This window comes from Diospyros lotus, chromosome 1 (assembly GCF_014633365.1).
Source record: "Diospyros lotus cultivar Yz01 chromosome 1, ASM1463336v1, whole genome shotgun sequence".
Taxonomy (NCBI): domain Eukaryota; kingdom Viridiplantae; phylum Streptophyta; class Magnoliopsida; order Ericales; family Ebenaceae; genus Diospyros; species Diospyros lotus.
In genome coordinates, this window is record NC_068338.1 from 33893368 (window position 1) to 33913586 (window position 20219).

General features: G+C 35.9%; 1 protein-coding gene across 13 annotated transcripts; it reads left to right on the forward strand.

Annotated features, from left to right (window-relative positions):
• The first annotated feature begins 880 nt into the window (after positions 1 to 880).
• Positions 881 to 20181, forward strand: LOC127794777 (oligoribonuclease). 13 transcript variants are annotated; one of them, XM_052326032.1, is made up of 10 exons: positions 881 to 997; positions 1147 to 1322; positions 1757 to 2777; positions 3125 to 3259; positions 14535 to 14611; positions 16071 to 16152; positions 16409 to 16464; positions 18433 to 18519; positions 19334 to 19424; positions 19682 to 20181. In XM_052326032.1, the coding sequence occupies exons 3-10, from the start codon at positions 2666 to 2668 to the stop codon at positions 19801 to 19803; spliced, it is 762 nt and encodes a 253-aa protein (XP_052181992.1). In that variant the 5' UTR covers positions 881 to 997; positions 1147 to 1322; positions 1757 to 2665; the 3' UTR covers positions 19804 to 20181. The 13 variants fall into 13 exon arrangements, with proteins under 13 accessions (XP_052181992.1, XP_052182013.1, XP_052182025.1 ...); XM_052326053.1 differs by having other exon boundaries at positions 1147 to 1239; XM_052326065.1 differs by having other exon boundaries at positions 1147 to 1239; positions 2637 to 2777.
• Positions 20182 to 20219: the final 38 nt, after the last annotated feature.

A 20219-nucleotide genomic window follows, 5' to 3' on the forward strand; every position in this document is an offset into this window, starting at 1 on the left:
TAAACTGGGAAATTAATGTCAGACAGCTAACTTTTAATGTACGATTAAAATAAGTTATTTATTGTGTCGAAATACCAAATCAGTCTAATATTTCCTGTAATCTCTATCACTGTCTAATTAAATTTAGCCTCACAAGTCAAGTCATGGGAAACCATGAGTTGAGTAAATTAATTTACTTTTTGATCCACTAATCATATATTAAGTAAAGGATACTAGTGTGACAATACTATAGATCAAACAATCATTTTACAACATCTTTTATTAAATTTTAATTATTATAGCGTCAGATAACTATCTATACAATGTATTTTATTTTTTACAATTAATGATTTAATTTATATTATAATCAATAGTATACTTTTCAATAACTGATAATATGAGAAAACTTATAATATTTCTCATTGTAAAAATTTAAATGGCATTGCTAATAGTTCGTTTAATGATAAACGCTTGTATGAAAGTATTTTATGGTATGTTATATATCTTTATGACTTATTCAATCACATTTTATATAATAAGACAGTTAAAACTTATTACTAATGTCTTTAATTATTTTAGTTATTGATGATGATTAGAGTTAAAAAAGGTAAAATTATTTTTTTAAATTTCTACATTTTTATAAAGTTTTCAAGATGTTTAAAAACCAAAATAAGCAACTGAATATCATTTGCTTTTTTATTTTAAAAATAAGAAAAAACAAAAACAAAAACTCGAAAGTGACAATTCACGAGCGTACCAAACGGGCCTAAAGAATCCGGACGACTCAAGTGAATTCAATCAAACGGGCTGGCCCGTTGCCGGAAGACCATATACATTCCGGGCCCACCCAATTCTCCAATTTATATCCAAGACGACGATTTGACTGTCGAGTCCACAAACCAAGGCAGGCAGGCGATAGAAAGAAAGAAATAAGCAAGTGCATTCGCCTGCGTTGTCGCATCCAGTTTCCTTCACCGGTAGGCTTCCGATACACTCGCTGGTTCTTGATTACGCACAGGTGCGTGTATATAAATATATGCATGCGGACTTGTTTAAATGCCAGTGCCATTGATTTCTTCTAAGTTACACAATCGTTGGTTTTACTGCCGCGCTGTTGATTTGTACTACTCACACGTGGATATGGATACTTCCGTTGATTACGCACAGGTGCGTGTATAAGTGTACTGCCGCGCTGTTATTTTTTAGGGTTCTCCATTCGATTGAACGATCGATCGGCCACTTCGGTTGCTGCTATTGGCTGTAAATTCCTTGAGCTGAAAGGCGTGCTTTTTTTTTTTTTCTCGATGGACTACCATTTCTAGGCGCACCGTTGGTTTCTTGGGGTATTCGAATGTGCTTTCCTTTTTGGTTTGGTTTGTCCAGAAATTCTTTACTGGAAAGAAAGTTGTATCTGTGTTTTTTTTTTTTCTCCTTAACAGACTAGAACCCTAGCTGCTCTTTCCTTTTAAATTGCTTCTGTGTGTTTCATATTTGTTTTGAGTTAATTATCAAAAAAAGATCCACCTTTTACCGCGTTTTAACTATGCTTCGAACTTTTATTTTTTTAATATTAGAATCAGACTGCCAATTGCTTCAAATTTATACTGCTATTTTTCTTTAGTTAAAATAGTCTGTTAAATGCTAACGTTTTATTTTCTCTTAAATGACGTGGCTTTGAAAAAAGTAAAAATCTTGAATGATTTGTATGCTCACTTTGTAGGTGGCACCAAATATTTGGTTGCACCCAAATGTCTAATTTGATCATCGTGTTTTGCAGGTAGGGGATTTGGAGGGAAGTGAGGGGGCATATCACACCACCTCACTTGGCCAATTCATATCCTTTAAAGCCATGTCATTTAATCGAGAATGACATGACATGTCAGCAATTAATGGCCTCTTTTAACAGCAGATTGACAATACATTTGATACAAATTGAAAGTCTGATCCTAGTATTGAAAAAATTAGAAGTTAGGTATATAACTGAAAACATGGTCAAATATGGGCCTTTTTTGGTAACTAACCCATTTTTCCCCCATTCTCTTGTCGATTGAACAAAGATATTGCATTCTACATGAATTATGCCTTTCGATGAAGAGTTGAGCAAATGATTTTCAAGGCCCTGTCACTATCTTGCACAAATTGTGGCTCTCAACAGCATAGCCAACCTAAGATATTTTTTTGAAAAGTGCAGCTAATGAGATATGTTTGTTTGTTTGTTTACTTTACTTTTTTTTTATAATTGCAGCTAACTAGATTTTGAGAACACCAAACTTGTGACTGGATTTATTTGTATTTTATGTGAGTACAATATTTTGAAGAATGAACTTAAAAAGGTTTTTAACTGATCATGAAATTAGTGGTATAGAGAGTGGGATGGAGTTGAAGTCCTCGTATCCAATGCAACAGCAGTTTGAAAATGGCTGCATAAGAAAATGTTAAGAGTGAATTTTTTCAGTATCTTTGTTGCATTTATCTTGGAACCATTAAAGAAACTGACCCATCTCTATTATTTTTTTGTTTGGAGGCAGGGGATTAAGTTGTCCGTTTCTTTATGTTGTGGTTATTTAGTTTTATGTTACAATTTTTCTCTCTAGAAGTCTAAATCCGCTTGTCTTCTTTCCAATCTAACTTTAAGATTTGTTGCGTTCAACTATCAGTGAGGTGCTTAATGCTTAAGAAATAGCAAATGGATCAGGTTGAGAATGCATTCTCTGTGCTTGAATTGGATGTACCAGATGACAGAGAGCAGACTGCCACTGCAGTTACTGCTGATGATAAAGGAACTGCTAATGGAAAAGGTCTAACTGATCCTATGTCTGCTTTAATTATGAGTTTTTTTTCTTTTTTTTTAATTTGATCAATTTTATTCTGAACTTAGAGTAAGTTTAGCTGAATGCAGTTACTGATGATGATATAGGAAGTGCTAATGGGAAACGCTTGATCCTATGTCTGCTTTAATTATGTTTTTTTTATAAATGCGATTTGTTTTATTCTGACCTTAGACTTAGTTTAACTGAACCTTTTTTTGGGATGACTCTTACTGGTCTATAATTTTTATACACTGATCATTCTTCTTCATCAGCTAATATTGCGTTGCTGTTTTGAATGAGAAATTGTGGCTAACAAAAGTATCTTCATGATGCAGGTAAGGGTAAGAAAAAAAGTGAGAGCTCTGGAAACATGGCTGTCTCAAAGAATGACAATGGGGGTCAACGAAACGATCAGATGGTTTTAGAAGAGTACAAATTGCCTCTTGTGTGGATTGATCTGGAAATGACTGGTAGGTATTGGTTTTTAGTTTATTAAATTAAACTGCCTTGGCCTGGCTTAGACAAACAAATGCTTGCCTTATTTGGATTATCTGTTTGTATCATATGCACATGTCAGTAGAATGAAAGAAAATTGTGTTGACCCAAAATTTGTGTAATGTAATAGTAGTTGTAAATCCCAGGGCTCTTCTACTAAGGTCTTTAGTTGGCCACCTTCAGTGGAACTTGATTCTTCGATGGATATGAAAGTTTTAGATGTAGGTTACTTTTATTCTTAGTTGCAGAACTGTTTTACCACGTATTCTGTTTGGGCGACCATCAATTTCATCCTTATTTTTGTTAATTAGTTGATAGCATATGATTGAAACCAAGAACTTCAAACTCCTTTTTCCTAGGTTTCAGAGAAGCAGTTTGAATCCTTGCTTTATATCTCATTGCTGAGAAGCAATTTTGTGGCTTCCATTGATGTCAATCAGCAATATCTTTAGTTCCTTTTCCCAGGTTTGTTATCCCTTCACCTTTCTGCTCCAATTTTTTTTTTTTTTTTCATTTGTTCCATTTTCCTGCACTCTTTTTTTCCCCCCTTTGAGACATGCACATATTTTGTCACTGATTTCCAGTAGAACCAACTTTTCTTCACTATTCATCACTTTCGTCACTCCCTAAGTTAAATCCCATTCTTCAAATTTATCTTCAGGTTCAATTCTTTTGTTTCACCTGAAGTTTTCATGTTTTCCCTTTGTCAATATGACTGATTTACTCTTCTTATTAGGGTACCCACTTTCATCTCTAAAGAATGTTCTCGTTGCATGAGGCTCCCCACTTTATGAAGGTTAAGGAAGGGCGTTTTTGTATGCAACCTTATTCTTGTATTGTACAGAAGTTGTTTCCACAACAAACCTGTAAATTTCCAGCCATAAAGGAGCAACCTTACCGTTCTTCTCTTTTTACTTTCTTTCTTTTAACGGGATAGTTTAGGGCCCGTTTGATTTGCTGGAATGGAAGTAAAGGGAATGAAATGGAATCATTAGTTCCATTGTAACGGGATAGTTTAGGGCCCGTTTGGTATGGGCAACAATGAAATGAATATTCCATTCTATTTGTATTGTTATGTGTGGTATGTTAGAATATGGGATAGAATGAAAAAAATAATTCTATGAAAAAATATCCTTAGTCCAAAAAATAATGAAATATTATTTTTATCTTTTTAGGTGTTAATAAAATATAAATTTTTTGGGTGTTGATATTTTTTTTTAATTTTTTGGTGTTAATAAATATTTTTTGGTGATAATTGAAACAAGCAGAAAAACTCTCTTGCTTGATTGATTCTAACGAAAAAAAGAGCAGAAATATATACAAAATACATCCTTATCTTTTCTCCTATAAAGTAGAAGATGAGATAGAATATACTATCTCCTAAATATTAGAATATTCTATCTCCTAAATTATAGAGACTAATTTAAACTTTAAAATACAAGTTTACAATATTTAAACTACAAGACTAAAGGCCTTATCCATCGGTTAACTATCTTCAAATTTGAATTTCTCTTCCTCGTCCAACACTCCCCCTCAAGCTGAGGAGTAGATGCACGTCATCTCTAGCTTGCCAATTAGAAATTCAAAACCTGATCTTACCATTGCTTTGGTGAGAACATCTGCTACTTGATCAGTGGTAGGAATATAAGACAAGATTAGGTTAGGACATCATAGTAACTTTGAAGGGAACGCGAGCTATACATTTTATCGATGCATAAGTTCAAATAAAATAAGGCAAGTATTAAAAAAGATGAAAAATCATAAGTAGTGGGACCGGATAATATACCAATAGAAGCATGGAAATGCATGGGAGAAGAGGGCATCTCCTGGCTAACGAAATTATTTAACGCGATTCTTAAATAAAAAAATATGTCAGATGAGTGGAGGAAGAGTACTTTGGTTCCTATATATAAGAACAAATGAGATATTCAAAACTGTGAAAATTACAGAGAAATTAAGTTAATGAGCCATACCATGAAACTCTGGGAGAGAGTAATAGAGCAGAGGCTCAGAAAAGAAACATATGTCTCGGAAAATCAATTTGGTTTCATGCCTATTAGGTCAACAATAGAAGCTATATACCTACTGAGGCACCTAATGGAAAGGTATCGGGATCATCAAAAGGACCTGCATATGGTGTTTATATATCTAGAAAATGTCTATGATAGGGTCCTTAGAGAAGTATTATAGAGGGTTTTAGAGAAGAAATGAGTCTGAATAACCTTTATACAAGCTATTAAAGACATGTATCACGGTGCAGAGACAAGGGTTAGAATATGTGGAGGGGATACTGAATCGTTTAAAATTACAATGGGACTGCATTAAGGTTCTGCACTAAGTCCATACTTATTTGCTTTAATAATAGATGAACTCACTAAACATATCCAGACAGAGGTGCCATGGTGTATGCTATTTGCAGATGATATAGTGTTGGTGGATGAAACAAAAGAGGGAGTGAACACTAAGCTTGAGTTGTGGAGAAACAATTTAAAATCTAAGGGATTTAAATTAAGTAGAAGGAAAACAGAATATATGGAATGTAAATTTAGTAAGAATGCAAGAGTGGAGGATGTTATAATAAAATTGGAAGACCAAATCTTACAAAGAAAAGACTATTTCCGATATTTGGGATCAGTGATTCAAAAAGATGGAGAAATTCACGAGGATGTCATGCATAGAATTAAGGCAGGTTGGCTAAAATGGAGAAATGCATCGGGGGTGTTATGTGATGGTAAAATCCCATTAAAACTGAAAGAAGAATTCTATAGGACAATTATAAGACTAGTCTTGTTATATGGCTCAGAATGTAGGGCAATCAAATACCAGCATGAGCAAAAGACGAACGTAGCAGAGATGAGGATGTTAAGATGGATGTGCGTGCATACAAAAAAGATAAAATTAGAAATGAGGTTATTCGTAATAAGGTAGAAGTAGTGTCAATCGAGGAGAAAATGAGAGAGAATAGACTAAGATGGTTTGGTCATGTGAGAAGGAGACCAAGAGACACCCCTGTGAGGAGAGTTGATGAATTGGAACAATTAGTCAAAAAAGAGGTAGAGGCAGACTCAAGAAGATTTTGGGAGAGACATTAAAGTTTGATATGAAGTGTATGGGCCTAAATGAATATATGACAAAAGACAGAAATACATAGAAGTCTAGAATTCATTTAGCCGACCCCACATAGTGGGATAAAAGCTGGATATGTTGTTGTTTTATCCTAACATGTTTCATGCGATCATGTTGGATAGGATTCTTCACTATGCTTATTGTCGACTTACTATCATTGTATACCCTTGTAGATTGAACTAAGGGTATCTTTAGGTCTCCAAAAACCTTTCTAGCTAGATTACTTCACACATTCCTTGATCAATAGCTCGAAACTCTGCCTCAGCACTACTACAAGCCACCACTGATTGTTTTTTACTTCTCTATGTCACCAAATTTTCCCACACCTTGGTACAATATCCGGTTGTTAATTTGTTGTCCTCACTTGATCCTACCCAGTCTGCATCCACAAACCCCTCAATTCCGGTGTCCTTTAGCAAATCCATGGTGTACTTCCTTTGTGAGATAAATAATCCTTCTCAGCTTCTAGCAACCTTCATGCCTAAGAAGTATTTCATAAGCCTGAGATCTTTGACTTCAAATTTGGACTTTAGTTGCCTTTTTAAGGTCTCAATCCCTTGTATGTCATCACCTGTGACAATTATATCATCAACATAAACAATTAAAATAGATTTCCTTCTATTTTCCGAGGATTTTACAAACAATGTGTGATCGGCTTGTCTTTGTTGATACCCAAATTGACCTAAGGTCATGCTGAACTTTTTGAACCAGGCCCTAAGTGATTGCTTCAACCTATATAGAGATTTCTTCAACTTGCAAGCCTTGCCTATACTAGCCTTCCTTTCAAAACCTAGTGGGACTTTCATGTATATTTCCTCATCCAAATCACCATTAAGGAATGCATTTTTAATATCAAACTGATATAGTGGTCAATCTAAGTTTACAACAATTGAAAGGATTACCCGAATCGAATTTCATTTTGCCACAGGAGCAAAAGTCTCTTTATAGTCTATCCCATAGGTTTGAGTAAACCTTTGGGCCACCAATCGAGCTTTAAATCTCTCCACATTGCCATCAACTTTGTGTTTTACTGTAAATACCCATTTGCACTCAACTATTTTCTTTTCTAAGGGTCTTCTCACTATATCCCACGTTCTATTATCCACCAATGCCTTCATTTCCTCCATAACAGCTGCTTTCCATTTCGGATCCTGCATTGCTTCTTAAATATCTTTTGGAACAACTATACTGTCAACTTTAGCAATGAAACCTCTGAACTTAGGAGATAACTTAACCTAAGTTAGATAATTTTTGATAGGATATTTTTCACAGGACCTTGCCCCCTTCCGCAGGGCTATTGGCATTGCCCAATCTAGCCCATCCTTAGGGACTGCCTCACTGTTAGCATCATGTGTCGGTCTAATGGTTTTTGTGTTGTCTCTAGTTATTTCCCTTCCAAAGCTGCAGTCATCTTTCGATGGACCAACTTTTGGTAGAGATGATTGGCACTGCTGCTGCTCTGTTTGGTTCCTTGGTCGTCGGGAATAGACAAACTTAGGGTCAGCAACTAATTTGATTTGTGGCTGGAAGGAAAATTGACCAGAACAATGGTCAGATATTTCTGAATCAACTGATTTTGACTCAGATGCTATTTCAAGAGCTGCTAGAACTATTGTAGGAAGGGATTCCACTGGCAGTGTATTGTCATGGGTAATGATTTTTCCCCCTTGAGAATACACTGGCAGTGACAGTGGAAGGGCCGAAAGAGGATCAGTAGGTATAGCCACAGATGTGTTGGACTGATAGAATGAAATATCTTCATAAAATGTGACATCGGTGGAAATGTAATACTTGTGGGTTGTAGGGCTATAACACTTGTAGCCCTCTTGGGTAGGTGAATAACCAATGAAAAGACATTTTAGGGCCTTGGGATCAAGCTTAGTCCCAGATGTACTGTGGTTGTGAACATAAACAACACAACCAAACACTTTAGGTTCAAGAGACTGTACGAAAGGAGCATGAGGATATATAGCACAAAGGGTCTCAAGGGGTGTTTGGAAGTTCAATGTCTTGGAGGGAAGACAATTTATGAGATAGGCAGCCGTAAGAACAACCTCCCCCCAATAGGAATTAGGGACATGAGTGGTGAACATCATAGCCCTAGCAATTTCTAAGAGATGCCTATTTTTCCGTTCGACCATTCCATTTTGTTGTGGTGTGTATGGGCAAGAACTTTGATGTAAAATCCCATGGTTAAGAAAGTAATTGTTCATGTCATGAGAAAAATATTTCCTCCCATTATCAGTCCTAAGAATATGAATAGAGACTTGGAACATGTTCAAGACAAACTTGTGAAACTGTTTAAAAATACTGCTAGTTTCAGATTTCTCTTTCATAAGATATACCCAACAAGTCCTAGAATGGTCATCTATGAATGTTATGAACCATTTAGAGCCCGAAACATTTGGGAGTTTAGAAGGACCTCAAATGTCACTATGAACCAAGTGGAATGGGGATGAGGGTTTATACGGTTGAATGGAATGATGAGCTTTAGGTTGTTTAGCAAGAGTACATTGCTCACATGAAATATTGTGATCTTTATTAATGAAGAATTGAGAGTACAAAAATTTGAGGTGAGGGAAACTAGGGTGTCCTAAACGTTTATGCCATAACATAGCTTTGGAATTTGAATTAACATTTAGAACAATTTTATTTGAATGAAATGGGTTTGAAAGACTTCCTTTCAACCAATAGAGATCATCCTTAGCTTCAGCACTGCCAATCATCATCCTCGAGACTTGGTCTTGAAATAAACAAAAAGATGAGAAGAAGATTACTTTGCAGTTCATGTCCTTGGTAATCCGATTTACAGATAGCAAATTGTAGCTTAGTCTTGGTACATATAGGATTGAATTGAGTTTTAAATTAGAGACACAAACTTTTCCAAGTCCTAATGCAGGTGCAGTAGACCCATCTGCCATAGATATCTCAATCATTGTTTTACATGGCCTATATTCAATCATACAATCTATAGAACTAGCCATATGGTTGGATGCCCCAGTATCTATTATCCATAAATCCTTAGGAATCTGTTTTGACATAAATGAGTAGTGACGATTACCTTGTAAAGCAACTGATCCAGTAGGTTGATGATTAGAAGACCCGGTTGAGTTTGTACCTTGGTTTAGCAGTTTGTATAGGGTTTGGATTTGTTCCTCTGACAGATTGAGATCTGTTTTTTATCCTTTTTCCACTGATTTTGGCCCACTCTCTCCGGATGTGGCAGCCACATAAGTTGATTTGGTGCCTTCTCTCTTATTCTTTGGTTTCCAGTTGGTTGGTTTGCCATGGATCTTCCAACATGTCTCTCTTGTATGATATGGTCTCTTGCAATAATCACACCATTGCTTCTCCCTCCGAGCATCCTTTTGAACAAAATCTCCTTGACTAATAGTGGCTAGGGCATACTATTGATGGGATAGGTCATCAGCCGATTAAAGCATTACTTTGCATTGGCTTTCTTCTCGCCTAACTTCTGCAAATACTTCTCTTAAACTGGGCAAAGGTTTAGTACTTAAAATTCCGCCACGCACTTCATCTAAATCACTGTTAAGTCCATAGAGGAAATCAAATATCCGGTCTTTCTCAGCCATCTTATTATACTTAATGCTATCAGCCACATTCTCCCAAGTAATACTATAGAATAAATCCATCTCATGCCACAATTCTACCAAAGTATTAAAATAATCTGTAACATTCAAGTTACCTTGTCTAGTATTTCTTATAACTGACCTGATTTCAAAACTCTGAGATGAATTCTCCAAATCTGAGTACATCTCTTGCACCGAATCCCAAATCTCTTTAGCCGATTTGTGAAAAAGGTATGTCCTTCCAATCCTGGGCTCTATGGAGTTTATCAACCAAGCCATTATGGTTGAATTTTCTGCAGTGTTCGAAAATTCGGCCTAGACGCCTGCCTAGGCGTTAGGCTGCCACTGGCCGCGGCGATTAAGGGCTGTTAGGCACCCCTAGTCACTAAGCCCGATAAATTGGGCCACAGCGGCGCCTAACCGCCTGGGTCGTGCGCGTCCTGGGCCGACCTATTTCCCCGTTCCCTTTCTCTCTCTGGTCGTTCATTGCGGGTCGTCTCTCTCTCTCTCTCTTTCGCTGCCGATCTCATCTCTTGGTCGTTTGCCGCCGCCGTCAATCTCGTCCGTTGGTCGTTCTCTCTCGTTGACGCCGATCTCATCTGTTGGCTGTCATCTCTCATCGTTGATCTCATCTTCCTCCGATCTCGTCTGTTGCGTTGCTTGATGTTGTAGCTGCTTGCTGCAACAATAAGCTTGATGTTGATCTAGTCCCCGCCTAGGCGCCTTAGGCACTAAGCGCTAGCTTGCCATCCGACTAGTGCTTAGCGCGTTTTTGAACACTGATTCTCTGCCTCCCAAGTGCCATAAGTGACTGTTGTTGGTGGAGAAGCAGGGGTAGCACCAATTAAATAGCCTGATTTTCTTTTTCCCTTGATCACTAGTAAAACGGATTGAAATCATTCCCTAAAATTACTCCCATTTAGCTTATGGTGAGTAATTTGCAATGAATGGTTGTCGATTGAATGGCTGGACAGGTTTGGGAAAGATTGAGAGGTAGTCGAGGGATGAATAACACTTGGAGAACTGGTGGCTGAAGTTTATGTGAGACTATGGTTTTGATTTGTGTCACCCATGATTTTGAGGAAACAAGCAATCAGCTGAGATCGACTAGAGAATTTTCCTTAGCTCTATTACCATGAAACAAGCAGAAAAACTCTCTTGCTTGATTGATTCTAATGAAAAAAAAAGAGCAGAAATATATACAAAATACATCTTTATCTTTTGTCCTATAAAGTAGGAGATGAGATAGGATATGCTATCTCCTAAATTATAGAGACTAATTTAAACTTTAAAATACAAGTTTACAATATTTAAACTACAAGACTAAAGGCTTTATCCATCGGTTAACTATCTTCAAATTTGAATTTCTCTTTCGAGTCCAACAATAATAAAATATGATTTTTATTTTTGGGCGTTAATAAAATATCATTTTCTTTTTTTCTCATATCATTTTATTTTTTTCTCTATGGATATTTTGTAACTCTCAAAAAATATGAAGGGTAAAAAAGTAATTGAAAATATTTTTGATGTAATGAAATCAGGATTTCGTCCAATTTGGATGGAATTGCTATTCCCAAATATGATGGAGTGAGCATTCCCTAGGGAATGGTTATTCCCTTTCCAAAGTTGCAACCAATCATAATTTGGCTTCGTTTCCATTCCCTTCACCCCCATTCTATCAAACCAACAGACTGTTAAGGATTAGAGTATTTAGGTCCAAGAAGCACTGATGCGAATCTGGGTATAGAAATAGATACAGACATGGGATATGTCAATTTAGGGGCGGAAAAGGATCTGGATATGGCAAGAATACAACAAAAAATAATTTTTTTAATTACTCTTATAAACAAAACAAGAATATTTCTAAAATATTGAAAACGTAATCCAACATGAAGATACCATTCAATGTATTATAATGCTGAATTGTTGATAGAAAATGTTAAAAAAGAGCAATAATCTAACTCAAAGAGAGAATTTTTTATATTTTTCTAGGAGTTGTAATTAGGCCAACTTTTGTGTGTGTTTGTCTTAATCCAAAAAATTTGATGCAGGACAACAAGGGAAAATTGCTGAAAGTTGGAGAGAAGGAAAAAGGGGAAAAAGAGCGAGGGGAAGAAGAGAGGGAAATAATTCAATAAGGGAAACAAGAAGGAAGAAATCTCAATTAATTTTCCAAATTAAATCAATCAATCTATAACCACTAATTACATCAATAAGGCCTATTTATAGGCTAAAGACAAATCATACTAAAACTAAAACCTAATAAAATCTCACCAAAAATAAGGCCATACTAAATATAAACCTAATAATCTTACAAAAATAAAAGGCTGAAAACCTGGTTCTAAATTAAAAATTAGAACAAATGAAAAAATCAAAATCATATTTCCCGTCATTCTCTCCTTGTCAGAAGAAAAAAAACTCAGCCTAAAGTTTGTAGATCCTTCTCACTAGTGGTTGAGCCTCATTGTTAACACCAAGAACTCACTGGTTCCATGGCTAGATCCTACTGGCTTCTGTATATACTCCACTATACCAGGGTCAGACAGTAGCAATGCCCCTATAAGAATCCAAGTGTAGGCTAAATATAGGGGATTCACCCAATGAATTAAGAAATCATTGAATCTGTCAATCCTTGATAAAAAGATTCTGCTCACCTAAAATAATGTCAATTTTATTTGTGTGCATAAATGTAATTGCAATGGGATCTTAAGCTCTGAAGTAGGCTCATGAATGGGTCAACAAGATGTTCATTTAGAGGAATTAAATGGTATTTATACGCAATAATGTCCTCAATATTAAATATAGTGTGGAAACCAAAGTTAGGTGATATATTATTAATGTCCTCAATATGAAATATAGATCTTACTTAGGTTGAATCATGACATTATTATTATCCTTAATATGAAGTTTGACAAGTTGTTTATGTGAACTAGCTCATCATTTGTTAATTTCTTTATCTGAGCCAACATGTTCAATGAGTTCCTTCTGTGGTGAGGCCAGAGTAGGAAGGATCATTTGTGAGACAAATTGTGGCATTTCAATGTTCAGTCAAAGGGAAAAAATGGTTGGAGAATTTGTTAGGGAAAATATCACGAGAATTCTTTTAAGTACCTAGCATGTTTCTTTTGGTACTACTATCTGAGTGTCCTTAGGAACTTCCTTAATTGCTATGGGTGATTCACCCATTACCTAATGCTCAAGCTCTTTTTGGTTAATGATTTGAAATTCCTTTTCTTCACTTAATTTCGCTATCACAATCTTCATCTAAGTTACCCAATTTATTGATATTGTGTTCATGATTTTCTTCTTCTTGGCTTTCTTCCTTATTTACTCTTTTATCCATAATGAAAGTTAATTGTGGACAACTAGCAATCAAGTGACCAAAACCCCTCGAGTTAAAACACTGTGATTGTGAGTTAGCATTTAAGGATGGCATAGTAAGCAAAAGAGGACCTAGCTTTAACTTGTGGTCCACATAAGAGATATGGTTCACAGGAAAGCAATTATCTCTACGCTTTCTGAATTGGATTCTAGCGGATTGTCTTTTGACAAGTTGTTCAATCCTATGGGGTCAATGATGCCAATTGAGCTCGTGGCTCTTGTTGAGAGGCAGTCATCTGGCAATTTGGATGTTTATGCAGCTATACTAGATTTTGACTTTTTGCTCCTTTTTTTCAATAACTAGTGGGACTAAAGCTAGACACTGTTGGCCACTAACTAAGAAAGCTCAAATCTAAAATGAGGACAATGTTTGCATGATATGGATAATTGTGATGGGTCAGTGGGTAAGGGGTGTAGGCGATAATGTGTGAATGTGGTTGATGGGATTGGAAATGTAAGTTGTGATGGGACAAGTAGGGTTAAAGAGTGAGAACAGGGTGTACTTGGGTTTAACAAAATGGGTAGTTAATTGGGTAACTAGTAGAATGAGATGTGGCTATTTGGGTTGGCTTGGATTGAATGAAATGGGTAAGGGTATTTGGATTTCTGGAATTGGATTGGGTACAATAAATTGGGTTGGATAATCTAGTTTGTCTTGATAAGGTAAGAACACAAGATTCAAGCGGGAGAACACAGTAAAGGGAGTTCCAACCTTGGGGAGGGTGCAATTGGGGTTTGTCATTGTCATCGACAAAGGCTTTTGGGTAGGAGTGGAGGTGTTAACGGTGCTGATGGTTTCTTCTGCAAAACCCAAAGGAGCTTGTTGGTTTTTGTTGTTATGTAGATGATGGCTCCTGTTGGAAGCCTCAAATCTCTTAGATGATTGACCAATGGTAGGCGATGATCATCCGCAAGGTTACTCAATGGATTTCAGATGGATCATGCATTTGTCATTTTTAGTGAGATCCATATATATTGCATTGCTTTGGTCTTTATTGAAGCCATGGAGCTCATTTCAAACCTATTCAGTTGTATTTGAAACTATTACGAAATTTTCATGACAAACGTTCAGATACCCTGCCATTATCTGCTGCATATTCTACTTGATTTGGCTGGTGATACTTTATGACAATTCTTTTGGTTAACCATGCAGGTTTAAATATCGAACATGACAGGATACTGGAGATAGCTTGCATAATTACAAATGGAAGTTTGACCAAATTGGTTGAGGTAATTTTGTCCCTTCACACAGGATAACATTATTTAACAGAATCAGTGGTTACGCAGTTCTGCAATGATTACATCTATTTTGTGTGCTTGTATTCTTTGTGTGTTGCTTAGTGCCCTTGTTTAACTATTACCTAGTCTTAGATTTCTCTCTCTTTATTTATTGAAGAGATTGATAATGGTGAAGGCCATCAATTCATGTGAATGCTAGAATCTTCATTGAAAGTGATGCAAATTGAAACAGTCATAAGTTGGGAACTTGCATCTCTGTAATTTTTATGCTATTCTGTATTCTTCATGTGTTCTTTTTTACTTGTCAAAAAGTGAAGCCAAGTACTGAGACTGTTTTACTATGTTTATAATGTTTTTTGAACATAGGAAAGAGAAAAGGGAAAAGTGAGTGGAGAAGTTGTTGCCATTTTGAAGAAAAGTAATGCCTCTATCAATGCTTTTCTTGTAATTTGTCCTGTAATTTTGTCCATAAACAAAATCATGTATGCCTAATAGATTATAGCGTGCTGGTGATAACTAGTTTAGTACACTTAAAATAGAGAGAGAGAGAGAGAGGGCAACTAGTTTGGCATGAATGCACAAATTGAAGCGGTATAACTGTACAAGTCTTCTCCTCTTTAGGTCTATTTTACATTCTAATTTTCATTGTCCTGGTTTGATAGTATGCTTATCATAATAGTATGCTTATCATATGACATATATAGAGCTTGCAACATTCTACAAACTATAATGCTCCTTTGCTTTAGAAACAACGGAGTTTTTCATATGATATCTTGTTTACATAATAGTTAATGTTTTTGTGGCCATAAAGTGGTTTATGGTCAGAGATGGTGCAGTAAGAGTTTTGTACAAAAGAAATCTAAGACTTGGAAGGATTTGTCTATAAGCTGCAACTTGTGCATTTATAACAACAAAATGGCAACTCACTGTGTGCTGATGGTTGGGACCTAGCCTTAGAACTAAAATGAGTCTCAAGAGATGACAGGATCATCATGATTCAGTGGTGCTCAAAGATGTTCAGTTGTGGTTTATGCTTCATAAGATCTCTTTTAGCTTAATTTTGATGTTTCGACAAATATAAAGACACTCTTGTCAGATTGACTGAAGGAGAGGGAGTGTGATCTTGCTTTGTTATTTGTCAAAATTTGGCCTGGAGTACGTTATGCTTTGAGTTGCTATGCAATTTTCTTTTAGCCTGAATTTAAGCCCGAACTTCAGATAAATGATATCTTTTGCTAAATATAGAAACATTCAATGTCAACTTGTTTGTTCTTGATGGTTGTATTTCTTCATTTGGTTCATTTTAGTTTAATAATTTAACTCTTACATCATGTACCGTGATTACCCTTTCTTGTACTTTTTTAAAAATCAATTTTGTTCATGTTGACCTGTTTATGGAATCCTTTTTACCAATTCACCTGCTTTTCGGAACTAAATCTCAGTTTATTAGGGTCCTGATTTGGTTATCCATCAACCTAAGGCATGCATGGATAGAATGGGAGAATGGTGTCAGACTCATCATGGAGAAAGTGGTAAGCAGCTTTTCAGAGTGTTGGGCTATGAGAGCAATTTCTGCAACCTTGATATAGATTCTACATGCAATGAAATATCGGAACAAAAAATATTTAATTTTCCCTCCATCAAAATGATGCAAACATTTCAACTTCCCAACTGACACAGATTGAAGTTTAGTGGTTTAATGATGCATTTGGTTAATATTCCTGCATACATCATTGCTCTTATTACATCTGGAAGAGTCAAATTGATTTGGTACTCTGTTTAATTTAGGGTTGACAGAAAAGGTGCTTCAAAGTAAAATTAGTGAACAGGAAGCTGAAAAGCAGGTAAGCTTATCGCTGATGTATATTTTAATGTGCATTGTTCTAACAGAAAACATTGTCAACTTTAATGTGCTGCACAAAAAGTTGTTAATCTACATTCTAGGAGCAAAATAGGAGCCTAGAGTTGTATATTCTCTGCTGGCCCTTGTTCCTTCCATGTTGTACATGTTAATTTTGAAGGTTATCTAGTCTCGAATTTGTAATATATCTATACAATCCTGGTTCAAATATGTTTATTCCTGTATTTTGGTGCGTGTTATTCATTTTACGTCCACACATAGAGGCACATGCATGTTGTGTGTTTCACATTAAAGAATTTTATTTCTGAATATTAATCCAAAACCAAATGCTTAAGGAGCACATACTTAACTAGTCTAAGTCAAAACCCTTAAGGATGCAATCCATAAGGCTTACGGAGCACATGATAAAGTTGGTGTTGAGAAGAACTTTTCTTATTGTCTTCATAATATTTGTTCCCAGATTCTGGTAATGGCCCAATTAGGGGGTGATTTTCTGTTTGATTTGTGGAGGCATTGCGTCTACTTTTCATGGTCAAATTCTTCTAATAGACAATCAGCTGAAATACATTGTCACCAGCATGCCCCATATCAGACAGACAATCTTCTGAATTTAGGAATCTTCACACAAGGAGATAAGAGCATATAAATGTATTTTGTTGATTTCACTGTTTCCCTACTATCTGCATTTCCACCATGCATAGTTTTGTGAACTGCTTGCCCAACATAATTTGGGCTTTTTAAATGATTCAGAACACACTGGTGCTGTCTTAATAATGTTGCAGATTCTTTGTAATGCCATCTTTGAAATGGTTCTGGGAACGAATGCTGATTAAGAAGTGTCCATTCTAATATCAACTTCAGGTGTGCTAGGATAGCTGCATCCTTCACATGCCCCATACATGTGATGAAATAGTGCTTGTTTCTTGTATCTGGATTTTGGATAGTGCTTTTTTCCTTATGGGTTAAAAGTAATCCCCAGAACTTGTAGAGGCTGAAAATGGTTGGCCTGTTTTGGTGAGGGCTTTTCTCCCTCAAATTATCCTGTAATTTGGTTATACTCCTTCCATTAGTTTTTTGCTCATTTTACTTAATAAATGCCTCTTTATGGGGCTTATATGTTCTTTTACATCATAAGTACATCTTTTTTTGTGCATGTATGTTGATGGGCTGTTGCTTCTGAAGCTAACACCACTTTTAGCTGGTGACTCGGGTCCATTTACGGAATTTATCCTCTAAAGATGCATGGTTGTTTGAATATTATGACCATTGTTTTGTTGTTAATACCGGAGCAACCAATGGCTTTGAATTTGTAAAGAGTATTTCGTTATGTAAAGTCTAGGAATTACGGAAATAATATAACATTTTATTGTATCTGTTTCCCATGAAAACCTGAATGTGCAACAGAAGTTTAAATTCAGAAACAAACTATTTGTATTATGACTCAGATCCATTATTATATACAATAAATTTTGGTAATCTCTGTTTAGTGACTTTAGTCTGCCAAAAAACCTGTCCAAAGGAAACCTTTCTGGAAATGAAGACTTTACCTGATTGAAATCAATCTAGACTCTTGACTGAAAGCCTTTAAGGGGTTTCAGTTCTTTCAGGTTCTGCCCTCAATAAACTGAAAATAAGTGCTGCTTACACTAAATATTAGTTGCCCTTATCTTTTTAGAAGGGCTTCATTCGTGTGTACCAGCATGTCATCCCTGCACACGTTTTACAGGCCCCTTTTTTAGTGAAATCATATATAACAATGCAAGACATGGTTGCATGGTTGACCAATGAAGTATATGGCTATATATTATTTATACAGTTCATTTATCCTTTTAGTAGAAATATGACTAGCATTGCTTTCCAGACTTTGTTATCCTTCTTCACTGCTGGTTTCTGTTTTGGTTGGACATTGATTCTATTTTTTCTCTGTAATGTGTTTCTTCTCTTGTTTCAGGTTATTGAATTTGTGAAGAGGCATGTAGGCACGTATACACCTCTTCTTGCTGGAAATTCAATTTATATGGATTATCTGTTTTTGAAGGTAGGCGTAATTTGATGTATAGGTTATTGGAACTGTGCCGAAGAAATGAACTAGCATTGAGGAAATATTTTTGCTTGGTTCATGTTGTGTGTGAGGTCTGCTTGTTCTTTGACATAACCATCAATAAACTTTCACATGATTTATGAGGTTTATATTTATAGCTTTTGCTGTATCAGAATTTTTAAATAAACGTTCATTTCTCTTTATTGCCTGATTCGTAAACATTCAGACTTTCATTCTTCAACTGTTCTGTTCATGGAGATAATGAACTAATATTACTGCAGATGAGGGAAAAATAACCCGGAATTTTTTTCTTTTACATTTTCTTTTTTCTTGTCTTTTCCATGGGGGCTGGGGTCAGGAATGGATATGGAAGGGGATTAATGGGAAAAAAAAAAAAAGGTGCCTCTTGTGATGTAACATGAATTCCCAGCCCCTTGTGATTTAATTTATAATCTACATTCTTAAGAACATTTCTTTTTTAGCATTCCCCAAGATGAGAAATGGGTGGTATGTTTCTGTCCGACTGTTCTGTTTTAGCTTCCTCCAAAATAAAAAAATGGATGGTCCATTTCTGTCTTGACTGTTCCAACCAATGGTTTTTGGATATTTAGAGCACTCTTGAACATGCTGCATATGACACCTTTTTCTGATAAGTGTAATTGCATTGGAAAACCTCCTTTCTAACCAACCAGCCTCTTTACAATTTTGGGATATATGTTATCTTGCATTGTTTTTGTTCTTGCTCTGTCGTTTTTTTTTTTTTTTTCAAATAAAATTCAATGCCTCTACATTTTTTTTTTTTTTTTTGCAGAAGTATATGCCAGATTTGGCTAGCCTTTTCTCCCATGTACTCGTTGATGTTAGCAGCGTCAAGGCTCTCTGTCTCCGTTGGTACCCTAAAGGTAACAATTATACTCTTGCTATCTATGTCAACTACCACTTCAAACAAAAGAAAGGCTAAATATGACTTTAACATTCTGTGAGTTATGTTAAAGACTTAGGAGAGGATGTATCATCCTCTCTGCTTGTATCTCAAATTTCAGAGATGTGCATGCATGTTTTGTCGCCAAGCATAAACAGAGTGGGTTCTATCTGCCTGGTCTTTTCTCATAATTAATTTCACTGTGTTCCATGTTCAATGTCATTGCAAATTTGCTAGAAAACAGGAAGGCTCCTTCAAAGGAGAACAAGCATAGGGCAATGGATGACATCAAGGAAAGCATAGCAGAACTTAAATACTATAAGGAGAACATATTTAAGTCATCCAAGTCTAAGAAGTGACAGCAGAAGCAGCACAAGAAAGATTACAGATTGAAGTGATCTGGCTTGTTGAAAGTTTGGCCTCTCGTGCTGATATTTAGAATTTGTTGTACGGGCTTAAATTATATAATTTTGTGATTTACCATGGAACCAGTGGTCTTATTATCTCACAAAATTGTGTAACAAACTCCAAATTTGTCTATTCTGATTAGCGATTTAAACTCCAATGTTTCTGTTGAATGATGCGAGGTGACCTAAACCTGTGCAACCGTGCATGATTGACTGGATTGTTACATTGTACAGTTGATTTGTGTTATTTGGAATTTTGGAGTCCTGTTCTTTGGCTCAAGTTCAAGAAAATAAATGCAATAAAGTGGAAAGCTTTATCCTCTTGCATCACCCTTTATGGAGCTACCTCATTTCCCTGTTTTCTTGTT

Excerpts from the sequence above, each read along its gene's own strand:
- LOC127794777 (XM_052326032.1), top strand. The coding sequence starts at position 2,666 with ATGGATCAGGTTGAGAATGCATTCTCTGTGCTTGAATTGGATGTACCA. Across the intron at positions 3,260-14,534 it reads GATTGATCTGGAAATGACTG|GTTTAAATATCGAACATGAC; the intron begins GTAGGTATTGGT and ends TTAACCATGCAG. Across the intron at positions 16,465-18,432 it reads AACAGGAAGCTGAAAAGCAG|GTTATTGAATTTGTGAAGAG; the intron begins GTAAGCTTATCG and ends CTCTTGTTTCAG.